We start from the raw sequence: 26193 nt of genomic DNA on the forward strand, positions 1-26193 counted from the left end.
TCCTCCTCCTCCAATCCTGGCTTTTTGCCTTCGAAAACGCCGCCGCCGGGGTGCCAGTTGTGAAGCCCAGACAGCGTAGCAAAAATGCGTCTTCGGTTTTACTCTCTCCTAAAAATGAGTACGGAGTGAGTTTGTCACTTTAACAATTATTATATTTGGCTTCTTTTTTTTCTCTGCCGAGTGAAAGACGGGCGTGAATGTTGGCGTCATGTAGCCTCTGCTTTTCAGACTTTGGAAAACAAATCGGGTATTGTCGGTGAATTCTCGGGAGATGGCAGAATAGTTCGACCCGCGCCGGTTACCTAGCCCTCACAGCACTTTGAGGAAAAAAAATACCCCGCGAGGTAAGTTTTTATTATTATTATTATTATTTATCGTGACGTCTCTAAAATGTCATTTAATCCAGACTATGCTGGAATATGCGCGCGGACGTTTCGGTAGACGTGGAAAAGTTTGCCTGAGACGGCTTCGTGACGCGCTCCCGTAAGAAACCCGTCTCCCTCTCTCAGCTGCTTTGTAAAATCGTGGCCTGTTTGGTTCTGCAGCCGAGCATATTTTTATCTAACGTGTCTTTCTTGTGACTTTGCAAAAACAAAATAGCCGCTTCTGATAAGCTCCCCGCGCAGCTCGGTGTACCATCAGCTAAGAGACCTTGTTAGATGTGTCTCTTGTTAATGAAAGGATGAGCGCCAGGCTAAAATAACCACAATCTGGTTTTCAACTGCGACTGTGCTGGGTTCTGATTTCTCCTAAGCAGTCGAATCAAGCTCACGACATTGCAAGTAGCTGTGACTCGAAGAGTTTTTGTCATGCAGTCTTTAGGAGGGTCGTTCCAGCTCGATCGTGCCCCATCATCGCCCGCTGAGCACTTTTAACATCACAAACGCAGTCCTGCGGGGCGGGCGGCGCCACCAACACTCATGAACACACAGTATGACTACGAGTGGTTCGGAATTTAATTTTGGGCAAGTTGGAAATATAAAAAAAGCTACTTAAACGTCACTGATAGAGCATCAATTGGATGTGGAATAGATTTAAACCAAACAGAAGATGATATGTGAGAACTACTTGGAGGGACAATCTAATGGAAACCTGGTAGACCCGCTGATGAGAGGGTGCCAACTTCATTAGAAAGGTGTTAATGCTGGCTGAAAACATTCAGAGATAATGGTGCTGATTGCAAGAAGTGTGAATGGGGAACGTCTCACACTTAAGTGCTCTTTCTCAGAATCAACTCATTGTTATAGATCCCACAAAATGACAATCCCACACACTGAGTTTAAATGCCAGGGAAGCCTTTCGAATGTGCACTTTCTGCTTTAGTCGCATCTTTTTAAGTTGGCTGCACTTGATGTGTCTGCGCATGACAATCTGATTGTCACACACACACACACGAAGCCCGAAGTCTGGCATGGGAGACTATTTGGGCGAGATCCATACTAATCCATCCATCAATTTTCTTAACGGCTTATGCAACTTAGGGTCAGGGGGGTGACATGTTCATTTTTAAAAGGGTGGTTTAAATTGAAAGCCGTCTCCATTCAAAGCTTTTTTGTCACAGTTTCAGGAAAAATCTCCATCTAGCCTGGGCCCTTTAATTGCTGCTACTAGCTGAAGCACACAGACGACTTGTTCACAAATATAATTTTTCTTTTCTTTTTTTTCCATATTAGCTGCGTAGAGATGTTCAAATCAGTGAAGGCTTGAAGTGGATAGCGCTTTAGGGTTTTGTGTCTTGGTTAGTGGCAGCGTTAAGTGGCACTTAGTGGCTGTGTGGTTGTGTGATCTGGAGAATGTAACCCCATAGCTGGCCAGTCACTGAGCTGTGGCCTCTTGGCCAGCGCCGGTCATTCTCGAGGCCTGGCCTCATGGAGTCTGGCTGATAGCGGTCAGATAAAGCGACGTCAGGCTGTCTGGGTGACTGTGTGTAGTTCAACTCTGGGGGTGGGGGTGTCTTGGGGAGCCTGTTCTGTTCATCTGAGGAAATAACTATCAGTCTGATTGTGGCCGTTGTTCCTACCATTTTGGGCCTTTCCTCCCTCTCACCAACTCTTGGTCTGGTTTCAAACAGACTAACGGTAGTAGCTGAATCGTCAGCCAGTTATGTTTATATTTATAGAGCATCTTTGGTGGCCAGCGTGTACATTTTTCAAAAGGTTTCTAAAAGTCCCACATAACTATGTTACTTTTCAGTGGCTTCATTTTTGGTATGCTCACCCCCCAAAACATACCATGCTAACGTGGCAACTGAATAATCTGAAAATGTGTCCTCCGATATTATTTGTTAACTGCTCGCACGCATGCCGAGTAAAGTAATAATCAAGTTGAGGATGACGCGTTATGAAATGAGAGATGCTGAAAGGCAATGCATAGTTTTTCAGAGAGGTAGACTACAGGCTGCAGTGAAATCAGAATTACTGCAAAAACTGCTGAAAAACAATTAGTAATCGAAGTATCACACCGAATACAGACAACCAGAAATTTGGCTTGTGATAGTGAGCTGAGGTTATAACAGTTTTTGTTTTTTAAATTTCCACATAGCAGCTCCCAGGTTCTTTATATATGAATATCTTGGCCCCTACACCAGTGTTTTCCTGTATCTGTTCCTCTTCTGACGACCATAAATCGCCTCATTTGCCCTGCAAGTCCGGGCTATTTCAGAAAATATGAAGCGAGGGGTTTGCTTTGAGGGGGGGGGGGCAGGCTTCCGATAGCAATCATTTAGTGTGCCCAATAATTTGGCTGTCAGAAGCAGCTGGCAGTTTGGGTTGGAACAATATGCGAGTGGAGTGAGAGAAAAGCTCTGAAACCCTGCGAGAGTCTGTGTGTGTCGGGGGAGGCGGGGGAGTGGCGTGTGTATATGCATATGTGTGTGGAATCAGGTTACACAGTCTGTCATTAACAAGGGAACTGCAGTTATGAGACCAAGATAGACTGCTTCATGTCTGAGGCTCATCGCGTTTCCTTGTAGGTGGCTCTCAAGTTGGAGAAGAAAAGGAGGGAGGAGGGGCGAGGGAGGAAAGTGTGTGTGGATATGTGTGTAAACAGGTGGTAGGTGCAGGCTCAAGGATAGAAAGGGGAAAGAATCTGGCTTGAAGTGCGGTGTCAGACTAGCTACCTTCAGCTTTCTCGCGTCACGATTTGTCTGCATGTGTGACCCGGGCTTGTTTGTCTGTGTGCTGACTTACTCGAAAGTTTGACTAGCAACAGACCTGGCATCAAACGAGGCGGGCGACTGCAGAGAAACGCGGCATGTGGGTTGAATTTGCTTGCGCTCTACGCTTGTGTCCAGCTTTTTAGAAAGGGGCCCTCTGTCTGCAGTGTTATTTTTAGTCAAAAAAATCCTTCAGCCTTTTAATAATCATCAGCCTTATGTAGCCCAAACATATCGCGATGAGAAGAGCTGTCTGGGACTTTGAGGCTCTGCAGGACATGGGAAGTTAGAGAGGGGGGAAGAAGAGAATGAGATAAAAGACTCCCTGTGTTTCTGCCAGATTTTTAGTCTTCCTCTGTTTGCTGTTTGGGAGCTCGCTCGTCTCCTCATCTGGTGGCTCTGCGCAGACTTATCGATTCCTCCTGTTCTGTGTTCAAATGTGGATGAAGACCAGTGGAGACAGAGAGAAGAGAGACGAGACGCTGCTGTCTCCTCAGATGCGCACACACACACCTAGATCTGCAGTGCTCACGGCTCCACTCCTCTCTCTCCACAATAACCCCAGACTGCACTGGAGACAGTCTGCAATACACATTTTATGAGCCCTTCACTCGCTTCAGTGCTCTTGTCTTATCGCTCAGCTGTTAGGGGAGAAAGTTATGGCTTTGTTTCAGTCTCTGCTTCTCTCTGATCTCATTCCCGGGCACGGGCTCTTATTTGGTGTGGGCACTTTGTCTGTGAATTGAAAATAATCTACGTTTCATCTCACGTGTCATGGGGTTGTAAACTGAAATGGTGCTGTTATGATGGTAGTGCTCTGCTGTCGTAGTCGATGGGGTTTGCTCGAATTCCCGTCCCCCATGCTTGAGGCAATTGGGCCATTTATAACATTTAGACATTCACTGCTTTTGACATCGAAGTAAGGATCGGCAACATGGCTGATATCAGTGTCACGGTGTAGCAGTATATTTTGCTTCGCACATGTGCCAAATCCATGGCTGCTAATTCTAATGACTATTTTAATTAGCAAATACTTAATCAGGTAACCACGAATGCCCCAGAAATTTCCGTGAACCTAAACAGGAGTAAAAAAACCTGACTAAACAGTGTTACCACATGATCATAAATAACAACTGCAGAGTCATAAATGATAGTACAGAATATCTACTTTCAGAAAATAGTTACATCACATTAATGACTTTATTGTAAAGGATTATTCAAAACGGTTTCCTTGTGCTCAGATTGCCTGAGAAGTCTTTGCTCGTGGAAGGCAGGAAACTCAAAGCCATTAAGGCTCGACTGGCAGGAGGATGTCATGGCCCCGATCAGTCTCTCTGCCGATCACAGATTCATTGTTTTGTTGCAAGCTGTTTACTTAGTGGTTATCACAGTGGTGTGATGAATGTTTTTTCCACGTATGGTTGGTCACTCACTGTGGATTATCTTGTTATCCGTCTGAGTCTTGTCACTCAGCTTTTAGAGCCTTCTCATAGCTTTTGGTAACTGCACTCAATGCTCTTTAGTCTAGTCGCCTGACTTGTTTTACAAGAAACAAAACTGGTGCAATGGGTCCACCTTGATACAAATCAAGGTGTCCTTTTAAGTGAAATATTGCCCCAGGGCGGTAACCTTTATAAGATGGTCATTTGGAGGGAGAATGTTTGTGCATTCCTTTGCTGGCAAACGTGGCTCTGGGCCATAAAGTCTGTTTGAACTGGCTGTTTCAGATGTTTTGATGCTGTGTGAAAATGAATGTCTAATTGCTATGGTGACTATTACGTAGAAGACTCGTTAACAGTGCCATCGCAACGCTGTAAAGCATTTAAGTTTGTCCCACCCCAGACGTCCCATACCACAAAGTCACGATACAGCCATAACATTAGTTTGTGAAGAGATTTATTTAGGGTTTCTTTTTGTCTTTGAAGAAGTTGCACTACATTCTGCGTGTGACAAAAAAGGCAAAGGTTTGGTGATTTTTCCCAATCTTTTCCAGAGTTCATGTGTGAGAATGTAATTTGATACTCATTGTTTACATTGCACTGTACTCTCCTGGTCTTTCTATCATATGTGTTTGACATCTATCTAACATTGCCTCAGGTGTTATGTCTTTTTTTTTTCTTTTCAAATGAATCAAACTTCAGTGAAGTATTATTAGAAATGAAAATGGCTGTTTTTCTTTGTTGTGAAACAAGAAAACATACTTTTCATTCTTTCTTTATTTTTTCCTGTCACACAGCAAATGTTTGTATTGTTGGAAGCGATCTGCTTTATTGATGAAGCATTTATTTACCCGTTTCTCAGCCCACTTCCTCTTTAAAAAGCTACATTGCAATGAGATGGGTATTTGTTTCGTTTAAGTTTCTAATCTTTTATTCCAACTTGAGAATCATTGGAAAAACATAGACCTCCAGCATATACCGCACAAAAGATGGATGTAGCTATGGTGATGTCATGAGGAGTGGCGAGTGTGCAACTCTGCGCTCACTGACTTGTCAATCGTAAGTCATTATCCAGTGAGCGAACTGTGGCTAATCCTCTAAACGGAAAATTATGGCCAAGATTTGCAAAACAGTCTTACTTTTTTTTTATTCACTATGACCTGAAATTAGTGACTGAGTCAGAGGTCAGACAGAGGTCAAGTCAGAAAACAATTTTGTCATAGACTTCTATAGGGCTGGAATTCTTTCTGCAATCGCAGCTATTGCCATCTGCTGGCGTACAGATGAAATGCAGGTTTAAGGCACTTCGGATCTGGAAGCTACGTCCTTATTTTATACTTTCTGTGGTCTACAGTTACAGTTGATTTGATTAAATTAAATTAATGTGAGGATTCACCTTTAGAAAATGATTAAAGTTATTACCTCTCAGGTAAGTGTTGCGATTTGTGCCACAGCTGTGACCCACTGGAGTTGTAGTTTACATCTTCTTTATGTGTTACCATCTTATTTAAAGAACAAAGGGGACAAAGTGGGTCTGTCCCCCGCAGTGTTTAGAACAAATGCCAAGGCTTACAAGTCTATTTCTAAAAAATTGAAACAATACTATATCTTATTAATTCCTCAGTTTTTGCTCCCAAAATGTTTTTGAGACTTTTTGCTTCACAAGGAAAATTGTGTTTGCTTCATAGTAAGATAAGTGGTAAGATGTTGGGTAATGTTTTCAGAGCTTTTGAGGATTGTTTGCTAATTTACCAGCTAATTACATTACAGTAATGTAAAGTTGAAATGTGATTCCCTAAAAAAAAAAATCACTAAACGTAGATAAAAGTGATGTTTTTGGTTTAAATATATGTATTTTTTTAATGTGACTAAGTATATTTTTTTCTCCTGCTAATTCTACCTCTGTTCATTCTTTCTCCTACCCACTGAACACATTTTAAGTAAAAAACAAAACAAAACAACAAAAAACCCCATATTGCTTTAGGCCCTGAGAGGTGGAGGGCGAGATGAGACACAACAGGAAGAAAAGAATAGTTTTTTGATTAAATTTGGTTGAGGTCCAGAATAAAGTGTGGGTGTGAGTGTGTGCATACACCTTAGGTAGCACCATACCCACAGAACAAAAACTCGCTATGCTGATGCCTACCACAATTAATGTGTGAGTGAAACACTGGGCAAACAGAGGGGGGGGGTATTTGCATTTGATTACATTCCTCACATTGTAAAAGAGGCCGGCTGCTGAGATACTGCAAGGCCCTAAGAGATGGAGTTTGGCTGGAGCTAATGGGGCACTGCAGATTCCAGGGGACCTCAGAAGTCCTTTCATCTCCCATTTTGATGAGACCCTCGGAGAAAGAGGAGTGTTTCGAAAGGTTAATTCAATTCAACTCGACTCGATTCAATTCAGTTTTATTTGAACTGAATCAAATTCATGTAGAGGTTCAAAGAGCTTCACAGGCATAAAAACATTAAGAGCTTTGCTTTCCAGTGGCTTTCACACACACATTAGCAGTACAGAGTATTATGATATACGCTGGTCATACAAGGGCGCTGTGGAATGTGAAATTGTGGGCATTTGAAGTTTGGCAATGGCAAAAATGTGTTTTTTATGCAGGTTAGTTCTAAAATAACCGGGCCAGGTTGAGGGCGGTTTTCTCGTAGTCTGTATCATGACAGACATTATGTCAATTTAAGTAATCAGTTTTCACAGCAATATATATTACATAAAATATATAGCTAGCAAGTGGAAAGGTGAGACAACGGGGAAAGGAAGCTGAGTTGGGATTCTCAGTGACCAGGTGATTGTATGACTCGGAGGGAGCAGCCTTAGCTAAAGCCAAAGCTTGCACGTCGGGGACATGCCTCAGCTTTCCCCCAGCTCTAGTTTCTTTCTAGACCCTGGAAGAGAAATCAAACCAAGTACTGATGTTTGAGCATTTAGTGTGCACTCTACTTTTTAAAGTAAATTGATATTTTTGCCTTCTATTCAGTTTGTAAACATTGAATAAAGGAAGTCTGTTTTACACTCATAACCTTCTAAGATTTGAAGTTAAGCTTGTGCATTTATATTACCTTACCTTTAGTCATTCTGAGTGCTTTATTTTTCTAACCCAAGAGTGGTTTAAAACTGAGGTGAGCATGTTGATTTTCCAAGCTGTAGTGCGAATACGAATGTGGGCTGCTGCAAAGAGGACGATTTTTTTTTTTCGCCCTCAGGTCTGTATTACACCCACATCCACCTAGGAGCGAACCATCTGTGTGTCCCTGATGGCATGCTGGCACTTTGGCTGTCTGGGTGTGGGTCAGCAAAGAGGGACAGGGACACGAACAGCAGGATCTGCATTGCCCTAGTCTCTGCCTGTTTCTTCTCTCGCCACCCTGCAGTTTGCTGCAGTTTCCTCGGTGCCCAGGCTATTTGTGCCATGGTAACTGTGCCAGCCTGCCAGCTCAGACACAGATTCCACCTCTCGTCTCCCTCTTTGCCAGCATGATGACTCAGCAGCTCCTGCAGGGCTTCAGCCTCCTCCCTCCTCAACCTCGGTGATACACCATGCTCATCAGACAAAGTAGTGTTTTGTCATCCTCCTCTTTAGCTGACCTGAATACAAAACAGACCCAAATAATAAAGCGTCCAACTAGATTAATATGTGTCTTGTATCACTTTTAAAATGTCAGCTATAAATTATTGTGGCAATAACATGTTGGCTTTAATCATACTTAATGTCTCGTAAGCAGAAAATTCCTCAAATGGTTAAAATCACAGCTGCCTACAGTGGGAGAAATAATTATTTAATCCTCTGCTGATTTGCATTACAAATCACATTGATTTACATGTCATTGAGTGAAATAAGTATTTGATCCCCCAACCAAAACATTAATTAGTACTTGGTGGAGAAACCTTTGTGGGCAAGCACAGGAGTATGATGTTTCTAGTAGTCGGCCACCAGGTTTGCACAGGTTTTAAAACGGATTTTACAGAAACTCACAAAATCCTTTAGGTTTCTTGGTTACCACTTGGTAACTCAAAGTTTCAGCTCCTTCCACAGACTTTCTAGAGGATTGAAGTCTGGAGACTGGCTAGGCCATTCCCTGACCTTAACAAGCGTATTCTTTAACCAGTCCTTTATTGACTTGGTTGTATGTTATGGGGTCATTGGAAGACCCATCCATGGCCCATCTTCAGTGTTCTGGCTGACGGAATGAGGTTCTCGTCCCAACGTTTATTGTAGCTTTTTGTGTCTATTGGCCCCGTGACGTTTTGAACTTGTCTTGTAACCTTAGCAGTAAAACAGCCCCAAAACATAATGTTTCCACATGTTGTATCTGTGAAGGTTCTCAGTCATCCAGGTCATCGTAGTCTAAGGAGCTTGGAAAGAAAAGTGTCTGGATTTCTTGAAGTTGCTTGAAGACATTTCACGTCTCATCCGAGAAGTCCAGACGCTACGCTTTTGTTTCCACTTGTTCTTTGGGTCATACTCGGCATTTCTCTTCCTCCAAACATGGCGGGTAGAAAGCTTGATTTTTGGTTTCATTTGACCACAGCACTTTCTCCCAAGCATCTCCGAATCATTTAGACCTTTCTTGGCAAACTTAAGATGGTGATGCTGAAAGACTTTTGTCCCTGTTACAACTTAGTGTGTCCTAATATTAATTTTTGGGTTTTCCACCGCCTTACTCTTGATTATCCTCACCCCATGAGTCAAGATCTTGCATGGAGCTGAAGATCCAGGCTGATTGGTAGTCATTTTATATTATTTATTATATTTCATTCATAATTGCACCAAGGGTTGTCACCTTCTCACCAAAGTTTTTGCATTTGTTCTGGTAGCCCATTCTAGCCCTTGGACAGCTCTTTGGGCTTGTCCACAGTGGTGGAGAGGTTGGAATGAAAGAAATTGATGCTGTTGATAGATGTGCTTTATACACATCAGGATATGAGATCAGGAGTGTCTGTAGTTGATGGATTGTAATTTGTGTGCCACACGTGTGAATCCAGAATCTGTGGCTGCCAGAATTTTGGGTTCTAAATTCATGCTCGATTGTAGGGGATCAAATACTTACTGCATTTAATAACATGCAAATCAATTTTATAATTTTTTTTTTTTGTAATGGGTTTTTTTCTTGATTTTTTTGGCTGACATTCAGTCTCTCTCCATTAAAAGGAAACTACTAAAAAAATTAGAGACTGTTAATTTCTTTGTAAGTGCGCAAAATTACAAATTCAGCAGGTGATCAAATAATTATATTCCCCACTATGCATGCCTTTTGGTCCAGTTGCACCAGTAACAGCATGTGAGTAGCATGTTTAATTATCTCTATCTAATCACTTTAAGCTCCGCTCAACTTCTTAGAGTAATGCTTATCAAGATGGCCCTCTGGAGTGAGATCACTGGAAAGAGTCTGGGAAGGAATTGTGGCATCATAAAATGGCAGCGGCGACATGCAGGATCACTTTAAAGTTTTTCTAGTAGCGCTCGGCAGCAGTCTACCCTAACATACTTCTCGCTGAGCCATGTCTATTTCAGGTGTTTATCTTAGATTGTACACACAAGGGCTTGTTTGTGTTAAGCTAAATGTAATCTTTTATGTCTGCTCATACAAGGTCGGTACCTACGCAGAGAATCTGAAGCCCTCGTAAAGAACGTCTTTGGTGGAAAAAGTATTTCTATTCTTTACTTTACTGAAAGAAGGAACGTCTCCTCCATTTAGAATGACGGTATTACCACCTGAATGTGCCTCAGAAAATGAAATGCAAAGTTACTGTATAACGAAAGTGCAAGCAGCTCAACCTTTTCTTTATAGCATACTTGAGTCAAATTTTACCACTGGAACAGAGGAGCTCAGAGCATAATAAATGGCATCCAATGCAAACTGACATTTCACTTTCAAGGAAGGCAAAGAGAAGGAATGCACATATAACATTATTTTCCTCAAAGTATTTTAATGCATATCAAAATCAGGGCAGCTTTCTCAAGCTCGTAGCATTTCCCTCTGCCTTATAGTATTGTAAGGCTTATTACAATATTGGCTCCAACCACAATAAGCAACTGGGGAAAATATATCTTAAGTTATAATAAGCATGTGGCGTTCATACCAGTTTCCTATTACATCACAACTTCAGAGGACATAGGAAGAGGGAATTAGAGGAAAGATGGGGGTTGAGACAGAGTGGGGGAATGAGAGCACACCCTTGGCAGGATGTCAGCTCTGTGAGCACACACTACACGACGCTGCCAGAGAATTCAATACGCAGGGGTAGAGGGACGCAACACACACGCATTCACAGTACGACAAAATTGTCTGCTCAGATCAGTTTTGCAGATGCTAGCTCTGCTTCTTTTCCTTCCCTAAGAAAGCCTTCTGAGGTTTCCAATATCATGTCTGGCTCTGTGTTTATGAAGCCCAAGCTGTTAGCTGGGTTTATGATATGCTACCAACTAGCCATGGCCTATTCATAGGTGGGAAACAGTTTACTGTGCTTATGAAACATAAATATTGCTATTAATGCATAAAGTATACTTTGAATTCCTGCATATGCATACTGTACTGTTTGAAACTTGCAGGGACTTCACATTTTAGTCTGAGTTTTTTTAAAACTCAGACTAAAATATTTGCCGTCTATCCAAGAAGCACACACATACCCAGTGAGTACCTCGTTCCTTATAGCTTGTTAAAGACAAAGTGTTTGAGTAGGCGAGATGAACTGAGACAGACATAATTTCATTGCCCCGTGGAGGCTGTTTTGGCAGTAAATATAAACAAAAATGCAGCAAATCATTTGCCTGCACTAATTGATGCCATTAAGCAGAGCCTTGTGACATGCTCTACTTAGTTAATTGAGGTTAGTTATTGATCTGTTCAGTGTTTGAGTCAGCATGTTGTGCTTGATGTTGTCTTTTTTGTTTCTTACCAGTCGTATGAGTCAAAATATCAAGATAACGAGGAACACGCATCTGTTTTATTTGGCCTGGGCCTTTAATTTTTTTTTCCTTCTACACCTCTGCTTATCTCTTTGTCCCGTTTCCTCCGGCTTTCTGACTCCATCACAGCTCTGCCTGTCCCCCCGCTTCACCTACCCCACCCTTCCAACAGCATGGCGCCCTTCTTCTCACTGTCCCTCTGGGCGCTGACACTAGACACCTCCTCGTCTCGCTCCCCCCACAGCCACCTCCCTCCTTTTAGCCTAACTGAGTGTTGCGGCCCACCGTGACCCACATCTCTCTCGCACGCTCGCCCCGTTCTCTGCCCTTCTCTGACCCACTGTCCCCGAGTTGCCCCTGGGCCGTTCCTCCCTTGCCTCCTCATGCCCGCCTGCCCCGTGATCTTCATATCTCCGTTGCTGTTCCCCTCTCCTCTCCGGTCCAAAGGGAGCAGACAGAGCTCCTGATTATCTCTGTGTGGCAGCCTCTGTTTTGTGCTCTGATTAAAGGAGCAGCATGTGGTCTGTGTGTGAGCGGCCTGTGCAGACGCCGCCGTTGGCCTAATGCTAACATTACGTGCTTAATCATTTATGTCTGGGAGACGGGCACAAAAGCTTGGAGGGGTTGGGGTACTTATCAGCGGCGCAGATGCACTGAGGCGCAAACGCACATGGTGCCAAGAAAACGTTCCCGGTGTTTGGTATAGCATAAACGGGGCACGCTCTAAGCTACGTGTATGCTCAACACTTGCATATCAGCTTTATAAAATGGTTATTTTGGCGTTTGCAGTGTGAGATAAACAGGTGAACTGTGACAAAAAAAATCTGTCCAAAATGGAAAAAGCCCTACTACTGCACAGCGTATGTGACGGTTCCTACAAATGCATTAAATATTGAACGATTAGACTGTCACCAGGTCTCTAAACGATAGTATTCGGGCACCCACACTGTCCTCCTCTCTTTCTCCTCCTCCTCCTCTTCATGTCTGTCTGCTCCTCTCCCCTCACTGCCAAGCAGCCTGTCCCTCCAACACGCACACACACACACAAACTCACACACTCACGCACCGAGGCAGCCAATAGGAGAGCACCAGTCTCCCCATTGCTTGCCACTCAATGCCTTGTTGCCAGGACAACAGGAAGGCATGAGACCCACTTTACTTGAGCATTTTAAACTTGGTGTTGACTTTTTCCCCCTGAAAACAAGAAAAGGTCTCCCTCTGTAAAATCACTCACTCTAATATTCCTACCTCGATGGGGAAATCCTGCCATTTTCAGTCCGTCTTATGAAGTAGTCCTCTGAAAGGAATTTTCACAAAGATATCACCAGTGTGCTGATACAGAAAGATAAAAATCACAATTTCATAGTTGGAGTGCCACGTACATTTTGTTTTTGTTTTCATTTTTTCCCTCCCCCTCTCCAGGTCTACAATGACGAGTGTGGACATGTTTCTGTTAGTTGTGATCCCACTGGTCCTCCCCTGTTCAAGCTTAGAAGGTAAGTCTCTAATAATAAACCAAAAGGCTGCTTTTTACGTCAGGTCTGAACAGGAGTGGTATCGAAAGGGACAGAAAGTTCCTGTCGACAAAACCAGACAGGATCCAATTCGGTGTAGTGTCCGTGCTAGATATCCAGAGAATAAACAATATGTACAGTGCTTGAAAAGTTGTGTTATGGACATCTGAAACACCCCCTCCTCCTGTGAGCTAATTAAAATACGCAGTGTTACTTCTGTTTCTTTCACTGTCCCCCCTCAAGTTTGTTGCATGCATAGAACAAAATTCATGCTGCCCCCCCTGTTTCACCACCCCTCCTCAGTCTGTCTGCCTTTCATCTGCTGTCTGTCAGTGTTATTTTAAACTACTGCAGTGGCAGCGGATTACAGTAGAATTTTTTTCTTTATTCTGGCAAGCAAAACTTTCTCCCTACATCTTCAGTATGTATTATCGCTACATGCAAACAAGTAGCGAGCATTGATCATTTATTGTGATTGAACATGAAGGGTCATATTTCTGCCCTCATCTACTGTGGGACCTGTGTCTTCTCAGACATAAATCCTGATCTTCTAATTGTTTCCTCTTGCAGGTGAGGGCGGTGTGAGAAATGAATGTTTATGTGACGGATCATCCTGCAGCGGTGGGGACCGATGCTTTGGCCAGGAGTGCTTCAGCTCTCTCGCGGTGATAAACGGGACATCGGTCGTTCGTAAAGGCTGCATTTTGGGGGACGAAGACCGATCCTGGAGCTGCAGATCCACACCAACTCCTCAGCTGGTGGTGAAGTGCTGCTATGGGCATTTGTGTAATATGAACATCTCCCTTAACTTCCCACTAAAAGGTGAGGCATTTGCAAAGAGAATTGTGAAGTTGTCCTGCTTTAAACTCTGCAGAACTTTGAAATCGAATTTCAGGACAACTTTTTCAACGGATTTGGAAGTTGTCTGTGGTAGCTGACTCCTTAGCCCCTTTTTTCAATTACTACCTACTCAACTCGGCTTGACTGGTTTTCCATTACAATCCAGTACTACCTAATGCGTGTTGTTGTTATCATAGCAACATGTCCGATAGACCTGCTGCTCCGTCTTGGCTGGCTTGTCTTGACCTGGCTTTTCGTCAGACTCGGGGATCATGGCATCGTTTTTTGTAGCCATTTCCCTCGTTGCCAGGTTTCAAAAATGGTGGTTTTAATTTTCGTAAACAGCGCTTTCGTGACTCATCAAGTGACGCTACCGACCAGCCAATTCAGTCTCACAACGTCACATTTTAGTACCACCTCGGATTGCTTGGAACCCTGACTGATCAGGTACTAAAAAAGCACCTGGTACCAGGTACTATGACCCAATGGAAAACCTTAAAAACCATGGTGAACCGTGCCGAGTTGATTCAAGTAGGTACTAATGAAAAGAGGGCTCTTGCTAACAGCTGTACTGGTGGAATTCACAGATGGAAACCCAGACGAGAAGTGTTTGGACTGTAACACCACTTTTTTTCCTCTGAACTGGCAACAGTTGACAATGGATGCATTGTGTTTTGGAATTTGGGTCCATTCATCCCATTCTCATGATCCAGCAAAACAACATTTTGGGCATAACTCAAGAATTCGTACACTAATCATGAAAACACACTTCATAAATACCTAATAGGATAAAATAATCAACAAGCAATCGTGCAGGACACAAGATCTTGTGTGCTGTTTCTAGGTTGTAGCTTTTTTTTTTTTTTTTTTTTCGCAGCAATGTGTATATCTGCAGCACTGCCTGCTGTCATGACTACAACTTTGTTTTCTAACATAATCAGCTTTCTGTGCTATGCGTGCAAACACATACAAAGAATTTTACCTAGAATATGATAGTCTCAGAACAGAAAAAGAAAAGGCTCAGCAAGGTCGAGTCAGATCTCTTGTATTCATCTTTCTCAATACTGTAACTCAGAAAAATGTGCTCAAGTTGTGTATTTCTTTATACATCAAATGCCACTCTTTATCCTAGACCCTCGACTTGACTGACAATAAACACCCTTTGGTGCATAAAATGTAAACATGCATTTAAACTGAAATTTATTAAGTTATACAAGTGCAAAGTTGTAACTCTTGGTTGTTGTTCAAGCTCTGTGCTTCAGCACATTCAATTTCAAGTAAGCTAATGGACTCTGTTAAAGTCTGTTTAATTTCCAGTAGCTTTATGCTATTATTATTAGAGCCGTGTGTGAGATGCAAACCTGTGTGTGAAATTATTCTACAGTATAGCTGCTTAGTTGTTGTGTGCTTTTACAGTTGATAATGACAATGTATTTAAAATCGCAAGCTAGAAAATCAATTGATCTGTCCCATGAACCATGTGCGTGCTTGTCAACAACTAAAATCAAAGATTTAAACAATCTTTTCTGGTCTGTTTGAGTAGGCCTCCTGAATAAGTGTTGTTTCAACAAAATAGTAAAATTTGTTTTATATCAGGAGATGCTAGATTCAAACAGGCAAAACATTTTCTGCTCTCTTTGGTGAATGTCCAGCAAATGGATCTTTTCAACGTGCATGATTCTGATGTGAGTGAATGCCTTTTAATTTAATGGGTTGCTAATGGTATTGGTCTAATGGGTTTCCCCACATATCTATTTCCTCTTATCAGATGTACAACTGTCTGCTGGCAGACCAGTCCTCAGAGACCAAGAGTGTGTATGCGAGGGCGGTGTGTGCGAGCATGGCCATCGCTGCACAGGCCAGCACTGTTTCTCCGCTCTGAAGATGATTGATGGGGCAGCCGTCCAACAGAAGGGCTGCCTGAGGGACGACGAGGAGGGCAAAGCCACCTGTGCCATGCCACCCTCATCGGCCCATGTTGTCAAGTGCTGCCAGGGCCATCTGTGTAACATGAACGTCACTGTGCAAGCCCCAGGGAAAGGTGACTTTGTACACATTGTACAGATTTCTGTTTGCTGCTGTTCCTTCACGGGCCTTATGTAACTTAGGATTGTGCAAAAGTTTCATGGATGATTGGGGTTTTTTTAACCAAAAGATAATCTTAATTCATTGCATTTTTTAAAAAGTTTTCTTTCTGAATCTTTTGCAGGTACAGTAGTCCAGAGTAAGTCCCTGAGCAAAGAGGAGCATGAGTGCGTGTGCGAGGGTGGTTCATGTGGAACACAGAATCGCTGCTTGGGCTACCAGTGTTTCTCATCTCTGACAGTCAGCGGCGGCATCATAATGTCCCAAAAAGGCTGCTTTAAGGTCTTAGAACAGAGCACGATGACCTGCAAGACCCCGCCTTCCACAGACCAGATAGTTGACTGCTGCCAGGGACACCTGTGTAATATGAACATAACTGTGGAGCTCCCTGTCAAAGGTACAGCACAATGCTACCCAGAATGCATCACATATCAGATTGTCCAAGATTTGCAAGAACTCTGCTCTCAGTGTTGAACTCTGAACTCTTTTTTTTCTTTTTTATCAAATCACTAACCACATTCAAAGTACTACCTAGATGTCTCATATTCAGAGAAGGAGTAGCCGTATGGTTGGTTTATGCTACGGTTTACACTAAGCAACACACATTCATATTCTCCATCATCCTCTACTGAGATGGCTTCAGCTTCAGCTGTGAAATTACCTGCCATGGCTGTTCTGGACTGTTTCTGTTGGCTTGAGTTACACGTCCATGTGGTCACACTCCTGGCATGTCATGAAACAGCAAAAAAAGGGGAGACGGTGGGCAACTGGAGGGAGGTTTTGAATATTATTTAGTCATGGTCCACTTCTCTTCTTTTCTCTCAGTGGCTGTCAGGGCTGGCTGACAAGAGCCCAGAGGGTGAAGCCACCTGGGATTGAAAGAGTCAGGCATCGATACACAGAGCTTTTGTCCTTTTTTATTTCTTTCACCTGTACCTTAGCCTCGACAGTCATGCATTTGATACTACGGCCTACATGACGCATTTAGATCTAATATGCCTTAATCTTATCATCTTGGTTGTGCATTGAAGGGATAGATCAGTTGTGAAAATGATTACATTGTATCCAGCACTTTCCACAAATGGTTAAAATACATATTTACAGTTTATTAATGTCAGTTCATTCTGTATTGTACTAGTAGTACATAGTATTACGCTAATGCTGTTTTGTTATTGAATTTTAGTTTTTCTCAAAAATATCCTAATTTAAGCCCAAAAATTTGAAAAAAGTCTAAATAAATGGGAGTTGGTTTCAAAGTTGGTTCACACGGAACATCTTGAGTTTAAAACAAATAAGTGAGGTGATACATCCCCATCTGTAAAAGCCCACATCTGACCACATTTCGGTGATACCATCCAGCAATACATGTACCATATACCGCTACTACCATACCATACGCATGACATGCATACTTTCCTATATTGCAATCTTCTGTCTTTTGAATTCTCACAAATGCAGATAATCATGAAATAAATTTTTTTTTTATGTAACATTTTGCAGCTGAATGCATTTCGCCATGTGTGTTTGATTCAAATATAGTGAGCCCCTAGAAAGTGTTGCTAGTTATGTGTATTTGGAAGAAGGAGTTCATTATGCAAGTTGAGAAAAGGGGATCATTGTCAGTGCTGGAAGCAGAGCCGAGCAGTCTTTTTCCTTGGAATGTTTGGAAAGTGTGAATGGTGGTCAGTTCCTCAGGATGGCCTCTGCTGACTTGATGAGCTCTACTATGTGTGCATATGAGTGAACACTCTTGTCTGTGGATATTCTTTATGCACCTTCACACCCACCCCGACTTGTTTCTTCAGGAAGCCTGCAGAGTGCTGCAATCCTCTGTTTTGTGTATGGTTGAATCCTCAACCTGTGTGGTCCAAGACCGCTCCCTCATTGTGTCTGATCCTGACGCTCAATGAACACTCTCCAGTGTCGTTTACTGCAAGCGACCAATACCAACTCTAGATTTAAAAAAAGAAAAAAGAAGCTAGATTTAATTTGATTATGTTCTAAAACCATCTAACGGGATGACCTGATAGTGACACTGTAAATTTTTTCTGTCCCCTTAACAGCTGATGAGCAATCCAGCTACAGTGTGACCACACTAGCTGTTGTCATCGTGGCACCCATCATTGTCCTCATCATCCTCTCTGCTGTCGCTATCCTGGTGTTCAGACGGATCCACCACAACCAAATGGAGAGGCTAACCTCCCGAGATGCTGAATATGGAACTATTGATGGCCTTATAGCTTCTAATGTGGGGGAGAGCACTCTAGCGGTGAGTAGTCGATGGCACAAAGGTGGCTACCTTCATAACGCACCTGAAAAACCAATTTTATTAGCAGCTCAAGGAATAGTATAATGCACTAGTTTGTTTGATATAAAGCCTAATCAAATTCCAGTCTTTTATTTGCACCCATTACTTTCCCTTTGTATGATGCCAGGTATGATGCACAGTTTCTACTGCAGACTTGCACTGTAACAGAGATCCAATAACAGAGATGTGTGATTCCTATCCTCTAATTATGTGTTGTATTACCTTGAGGGGTTCCTGTGATGATTTTTAAACACTGTTGGATTAGTGGGGACTTTTACCTTCCCTTTGTACGCATTTCCACTATTTACAGGATAAAAGAGTTGCATCAGCTTCATAAACAGAATTCAATCTTGTGATTAAGCCGTGATGCGATGGCACTGCAATTATAGTCTCCTTCTCCTGCCATGAGTTAAACCTGTAAAACTCCCATGTTTGCCATTTGATAAAAAAGTACTCATGTTTTTAGTAATTTGAATGAAATTATAGCTTGATAGTGTCTAAACATAGCCTTATGTAGTTTCCGCTTTAAGTATGCAAGAGTGGTGTTAAGTTCCTTATCATAGAGCAGGAGTAATCCTCTGTGCGGATGTCTAGTGGACATGCAAAAAGTGAGGACAACTACTCATCTGTGGTGTCCGCAGCTGTCAGCATGCATGTCTGCAAGTGTGTGTCATCCCAGCCTTGGTTTACTGGCTGTTTGGGTCGATTTGAGCTAGATCAGTCTCCGAATATGGTTAAATTGAACTGTGCAGACTGTTGCTCTGGACTTTCTTTCTTACTTTTAAGAACCGTTTGTTCTCGAGGAAAGAAAAGTTAAAGCAGTTGTACACTAGATGCATATGTATGAATTTTGTGGCTGAATGTGTGGGTGGTGCCATTGCTCCTCCCAGTTTTTTTCCCCCAGTCGGTTAGAGGGAATGTCTTTTGCTATTTCTTTTCTCTCCACCCATGCATGGATTGTGAGTTTTCTGCGGTTTTGAAGCCCGCTAAACTAATCCAGAATTTAGGTGGAGTCCTGTGGTTAGCATTTAGTCTGAAAGACAACCCAGCACATTCATTGGCTCACACACTGTGTAATCATGTTCAGCATAAACTGAGTCCAATTGGTGCCTTAACAAAATACTTGGTTGTTACCGTGCGTTTTACCATTCAGTAATCTTTCAAGAGTTGTTCTCTTTTGATAAACACGTCTAAACTTGTGGTCTAAACTTTTGAAATTCCAGATTATCTGATTTATTTTTGCAGCACCACGAGAAAGATTATTATGAACAATGGCATGCTTGTGGAAAGTGTTTGTCCCTCGGTAGCTGCTGCCTAGACTTGCTCTCTGGTTCTAATGATATTGCAACGTACTGATCACATTCTGCTGCTTAACAGCCCGGCCCAAAGATGCACTCCTAAAAACAATCCTCCTGCACCAAAGAGAGGGGTTTAAACTCTCTACAGAGCAACTCATCATTCATTTTACGGCCTCTGCCTTGCATTCCTGTGTTGTGATTCCAAATTGTCTCTCAGGCAGCTCTTGCATTATGCATTTGTTTATCTGAGGCATCACTTCCCTCTATTTTCAATCCTCATTCTCCCCTCCTAGTTAGTCATTTGTTTTGCTCAGCTGCTGCTGACTATGTTGCTGTGCACTGCCCTCCTGTGTTAGCGCTGGGATGCTGCACGTCTTGCAGATGAGATAAAAATAAAAGGCTTAGCAGCATTGCGCCTGTTTTGGAGTCTGGCCCTTGGATTAGATAAAATCTTCAGCACCCACACCAGTCACCAGGGAGGGGGTGGTACTTCTGTTATTTACTCAGCAGGGGGCACTCTGCAACACTAGCACAGAAACACACACACACCCACCCACACACATTATCTTGGTACACACAGCTTGGCCCCCTCCATCCCATGTGGGTGCCACATCAAAGACAGCCTGCTTGTTATTAATCTCCATCGGAGTCCCAGATGCTCCATATTTCACCATTTTTAGGCTTGAGCCACAGGATTCTTTTGGGACTGAGCTTTTCATTCATATAGATCACATGCAAATTTATCCACAGACGCACAAATAAATCCATAAGCTCTTTTTCTCAATTTAATTTTTTTTTTCTCTTTCCCAGGATTTGCTAGATCATTCCTGCACTTCAGGAAGTGGCTCAGGACTCCCTTTCCTTGTTCAGAGAACTGTTGCACGGCAAATCACACTAAATGAGTGTGTGGGTAGGTGTCCTGTCAAAAGCTGTATTCCTATTTGCAATAGCACAGTTGGGGAAACAAAAAATCTGCCGCCTCTTTTCATTTTAAGGTGACACGGTAACTGAGCAGACTAAACGTCCTCCAAAGAAATGTTGAGATGTAAAGGGTACTCCATCACTCAGATTAAGCATAGGGGCAACTTTACAGCTTTGGCAGCACAGATTGTGACGCGACAGACCTGCAGCCATGTATATTGCGTGCTTATATACCGACCAGCAACAACATTAAAAGCACTGATTTGTGAGGTAAATAACATTGCTGCTCTCGTCAGAAATTTGCTGGGAAAACACAGTTCCTGGCATTCATTTGGATGTTACTTTGACACTTACCACCCACTTAAATATTGTTCTTGAGCACCCCCAACTGGGAATCAACACTCACCAAAAGCAGCATCCTCCTCCTGCAGCATAATCTGCCTCACCACAGTTTAAACTGCAGAAACCGACAGAGTCCAAAGTGCTACCCTGCTTTTAAACTTTCTAGAACCCAGTATAATCGAGCATCTATAAGAGCAGTCTTGTCAAGAAGGCCCATCCTGCAACCAACAGGAACCAGAGGTTATAGTGCTAATGTCCCAGTGCCCAACAACACAAGACACACCCTGAAAGCCAATGGTTTTAATTTTGTTGTCGATGGGTGTATACCAGATTACAGTACTTTAGAATCTCATGTTTGATATATATTAAGGTAGAGCTGATCATTAATATAGCTAGTACAGTAATTTACAACATTTCATGTAGTATTTTACAGTCTGATAAGTCTACAAATAGAAGTTCCTGGTTCATATTTAACTTTTCATATCTTGAAAAAGGTGTAAGACTAAAAAGTCCTGTGTGAGCATTCAAAACATGAAATTCAGGAACTTCCAAATCTTCAGATAAATCATCAAGAGAATAAAAATATGAATTTGAAATTGGTTGCAAAACAGACGAGCAGTGTGAGCTTATCGTGAAAGTGGGCCAGAGTGAATGTGCAACAGTTCAGCAGTGAAGTCCCCAGAGCCACAATTGCAATTCAGTCTTGAGATTGTTTTATGATAAGTGTCAGTGACAATGCTGGCAAGAGTCAGCATATTTTCAGGAAAACAAATTGCCACAATGTGTTGTGGCAATTTGTTTTTATGAAAAGGTACTCATGTTGAAAGTCACTTGTGTTGAAATGACTTCCCTAACCCTGCGTCACTCTAAACCATTTTTTTATTACAGTTATGACTATATTAATTGGTTTTTGGCCACTGGGGGGCAGTATAATAAGCTGTCAAATATAGTAAGCCTACAAAGTTATGGCTACTAATAAAATATAAATATAAATAATTTAAGGACATTAGCATTCAAAGTACACTTTCTTTTTTTGCCCTGATACATATTATTTCAAATAATCACTTTCCCTTTAGGTTATCTTGTTTACGATCTTTTAACAGGTAATTGTTTGTAGCTGTTTAATATTACACTTTTTAATATTACACTATCAATTCAGTATCTTGATAAGTTAAAAAGCTGCAGAGATGTTTATGCTATAACAAATATAATGAATCTTCATTGTTGCCACAAAAATGATTAGTGCAGGTTTGAATGTTACACACAATGGAGTCCATCAAGTGTGCTCGTAGTAAATTTAGTGGAATATGAACAAAGTGTGTGTGTGTGTGTGTGTGTGTGTGTGTGTGTGTGTGTGTGTGTGTGTGTACACCGATTCATAATTTTTCTTTTTACTTGTCAGGCAAGGGCCGTTATGGTGAAGTGTGGAGGGGCCAGTGGCAGGGAGAGAATGTTGCTGTTAAAATTTTCTCCTCTCGAGATGAAAAGTCTTGGTTCAGAGAGACTGAAATCTACAACACTGTGCTGCTGAGACATGAAAACATCTTGGGTATGCAACCTTTAATAAATGATCAGGTTTAGTGAGCTCTGATATGCACTGAAGGACACAACAACCATTAAAGTTGATATCATATCAAGCTGTCACTCTTAGGTGCAATGCATGAAAACTATATAGGTAGTGTGTTGTATAAGGATGTATAAGGATCAATGCATGCTAATTTCTCCTTGGTTGCATGTTTACATTTCTGTTGATGAGCAATATTTAATTTCATATCTCTCCACGTAGGCTTCATCGGTTCAGACATGACCTCAAGGAACTCCAGCACCCAGCTGTGGCTCATCACTCACTTTCACGAGATGGGCTCCTTGTACGATTACCTTCAGCTCAACACCCTCGACGCAACCAGCTGCCTCCGGATGGCGCTCTCCATTGCGAGCGGTCTGGCGCATTTACATGTCGAGATCTTTGGCACTCATGGCAAGCCAGCTATTGCCCACCGAGACCTGAAGAGCAAAAACATATTGGTGAAAAAGAATGGACAGTGCAGCATTGCTGATCTCGGTGAGAATAGTGTGCACGTGTGTTTGTGTTAACACAGCAGGGGTCCACAACGGTGCAATGACACGCATGGCAGGCAGATGTCGCAACAATTCATAAACATGATTCTTTATGGAAAAACTTTGAAGGATACAATTAGCAATGTCTTTGCTTCGAGTTTTGGCTTCTTCTCTTCCTATATGGCAGAGCAGGTCAGCCACTAATCAGAAGGTCGGTGGTTCGATCCCAGGCTGCCTCGCCTCTGTCAGTGTGCCCAAGGGCGGCTGTGGCTACAATGTAGCTTGCCATCACCAGTGTGTGAATATGTGTGTAAATGGGTGAATGACTGAATGTAGTGTAAAGCGCTTTGGGGTCCTTAGGGACTGAGTAAAGCGCTATACAAATGCAGGCCATATATCAGTGCTGATGTGGCAGTATTCCTTGAAGGGCGACAGTCAGGAGATTACTGCAGCGGCTACATGCCCCTTAACGGCAAAAATTTAAAAAACAAAAGTGACTGTTAAAGATATTACTGGTGAATCGTGAAGGCGGGGCCCCTAAGCTGACTACAAAATGTAGACCATCATTTGCAAAGCTGTGTGTAGGGTCTATAATATTCACAGAATAATGGAGCGTCTCGGTTTTAGTATTTTATTCAGTGCAATCATTAATACGGCTTCGATAAAAGCAGATCTGAGCTGATGCACGTGAAGATTAGCTGAAGAGGTTAATTGAAGGTTACAATTTATTCATTGCGTTAGAGACGTATTCGCTTCATGGTCGCTCAATTTGCATCTGTCTGCTCAGCCGCATTAGTTATTTCGAAAAAATATCCTCTTCCAGGTGTATTGCTTTGCCCTTAACCGAAAACACATTTTGAGGACCTTGGTTCGCTTTATCTAATGCATCAATGTTCCGTTTGCAGATGCTTGAATAACATCTAATTCGGGGACAAGCCATAACCTGGCGACAGGCTTGACATGTTTACAGGCTCGATTTAATAAATTCTGCTCCGAATGACGCATTTTGCTGTCCTTACAAACATGGTAGCTGCTGTTTGTCTCCTAAGTGAGTTGTTGTTGGGTTGGAGTACATCCTGTTTGGGCGAACAGGGCCACGCATGGTGAACAAATAGCCTTCCAATCGACTGATTTAAAAGATGAGTGTCGGAAAACTTGGTCTCCTCTTCACTCCAGTATCTGTATTAGTTATTGTTGCCTCACTTGGATGATGACTTAATTAAAAATATTTACTAATTACCTCCTTCAGAGAGTTAAAGTATTTTCTCTTTTAATCTCATTGATTACATGTGTATAAGAGGCGATTTTAAAGTGTTCTTTTGTTTCCATTTAAGGTCTGGCTGTCATGCATTTTCAAGACACAAACGAGTTAGACGTGGGGAACAACCCTAAAGTTGGAACAAAGCGCTACATGGCCCCTGAAGTGCTCGATGACTCCATCCAGATGGATTGCTTTGAGTCCTACAAGAGAGTGGACATTTGGGCCCTGGGCCTCGTCCTGTGGGAGATCGCCAGGAGGACAGTCAGTAATGGTCAGTACATGTTTTACACAACACTGTCCTGTTGGATTCAGCTCTGACCTGTTGTGATTACGTCACTAAGGCACAAGGCCATCTGTTAATCTTGGATGGGTGTAGTAGAAACTATAAGAACATAAGAACAGCTGCAAATATTATGTACGCGATCAGAAAATTGGGCATGGCATATTTGTGCTGTTTGCAAAGATACTGCATTGAGGTGGCTGTAGTCAGGTCTTTCTTCAGAAACAAAACAAGTCATGGCTTCAGCTTGGACTGAGTAAAAGCTTTTTATATATTGATTTAAAGATGTAGCCTTGATACACTTTCTGTGAACTAAAACCCACTTCTTATCTTCACTGTTAAAGGGGCTTTAAGCAGGATTTAAGATATTGAGTGGACATCTCAGTCAGCAATCATTGTAATATATATTTTTATACTTTACACTCTTAAACTGTGCGATCTCCGAAGTAAACTGTTCTTCTTTGTCTTCTTCTTGTAGGAATTGTAGAAGATTACAAGCCCCCTTTTCATGACGTGGTCCCAAATGATCCGAGCTTTGAAGATATGAGGAAGGTTGTGTGTGTGGATCAGCAGAGACCCAACATCCCAAACAGATGGTTTTCAGACCCAGTAAGTAATGTTACTTTTGTCAGAAATACACAAATGAAGTAAAATCCAGAGTTTTTAGTGTTTACATCAGGCACATTGATCGATTTCCATTTTTCCTCTTTTTTAGACTTTAACCTCCATGGCTAAACTCATGAAGGAATGCTGGTACCAGAATCCGTCAGCCAGATTAACGGCGCTGCGCATCAAAAAGACTCTCACAAAGATCGACAACTCTCTGGATAAAATAAAAACAGACATTTGAGCCTTCCCCGAGAAGACGAAGCAGGCATGTACTGAGGGCCACTGAAGATGTCCGGAGGATGGACCACCTTAGAGAAAAATCTCAAAAGATAAATGACTCAAGAATTTCAGTGCCCTTATAGTGGCACAGACTTATATTTATTTTAAAACATTTGAGGGACATATTTTGGCATCCAAAGATGGCTTACCAGGCATTTCCGAGACTGCCGATGGTCTTAGAAATGGGAAAATATCTATTTCAACTTTTATCATAGGAGCTTGACTATTAGAAATGTTCTTCAAGGAAGAAACTTACCAGGGCATTTGAGTAGGGTTGCTTGTTTTTAGAAGAGCAGATTTTGTTTGAAAACCTTTTTTAGCTTGGAAAATGTCTGAACGCGGTCATTTCTTTATCTCTTTAATTGTACTGTGTTGTTCTTTTGCATTACGGTCGATCCATTTGGAAAAGATGTCAACTCGCCGGTTGAACTTGCCTAGTCAGTCAGCAAACTTTGTAACACAGTAAACATGTCGAGGTGTGTCTCACTTTGTGTCCAGTACCACTGTTTACAATGCTGTCAGAACAAGTTTCTTGGGATTTTGTTCAGTTCTGTAACATTTAGTTGTACAGTCAAGTCAGTGGCACCATCCTTTTCCCGATATCGTCCAACTACAAGGTACTCTGTTGCAAACCTTTTGTATATCATCATTAACTTTACATTGAATTATTATTTTTTATCTTGTTTTGCTTCTTCAGCTTTACAGAGACATATGCTAAAAGAACAAATACAATATCTGCTAGATGATGCTGAACTGTATTCCTCCAGAGGCCTGTAAGTAAGCCTGTAAAGCCTGTATATTGTCTTAACGCGTGCATTGTCGTCTTAATGCGTGCATTGTCAAAGTAACTGAAGTCAAACTTCAGCGTTTTTTAATTTCTTTAAC

The 26193-nt window shown here is 42.1% G+C and overlaps 1 protein-coding gene across 4 annotated transcripts; it reads left to right on the forward strand.

Annotated features, from left to right (window-relative positions):
- On the forward strand, positions 1 to 26193 carry LOC113007557 (activin receptor type-1). 4 transcript variants are annotated; one of them, XM_026144237.1, is made up of 13 exons: positions 1 to 125; positions 215 to 344; positions 12936 to 13009; positions 13598 to 13849; positions 15636 to 15908; positions 16077 to 16349; positions 18016 to 18221; positions 20369 to 20468; positions 22224 to 22370; positions 22608 to 22883; positions 24214 to 24411; positions 24899 to 25029; positions 25136 to 26193. In XM_026144237.1, the coding sequence occupies exons 3-13, from the start codon at positions 12943 to 12945 to the stop codon at positions 25268 to 25270; spliced, it is 2058 nt and encodes a 685-aa protein (XP_026000022.1). In that variant the 5' UTR covers positions 1 to 125; positions 215 to 344; positions 12936 to 12942; the 3' UTR covers positions 25271 to 26193. The 4 variants fall into 4 exon arrangements, with proteins under 4 accessions (XP_026000022.1, XP_026000020.1, XP_026000023.1 ...); XM_026144235.1 differs by having other exon boundaries at positions 229 to 344; XM_026144238.1 differs by having other exon boundaries at positions 1 to 118.

The sequence above is a fragment of the Astatotilapia calliptera genome, chromosome 16 (assembly GCF_900246225.1).
Source record: "Astatotilapia calliptera chromosome 16, fAstCal1.2, whole genome shotgun sequence".
NCBI classification, from domain to species: domain Eukaryota; kingdom Metazoa; phylum Chordata; class Actinopteri; order Cichliformes; family Cichlidae; genus Astatotilapia; species Astatotilapia calliptera.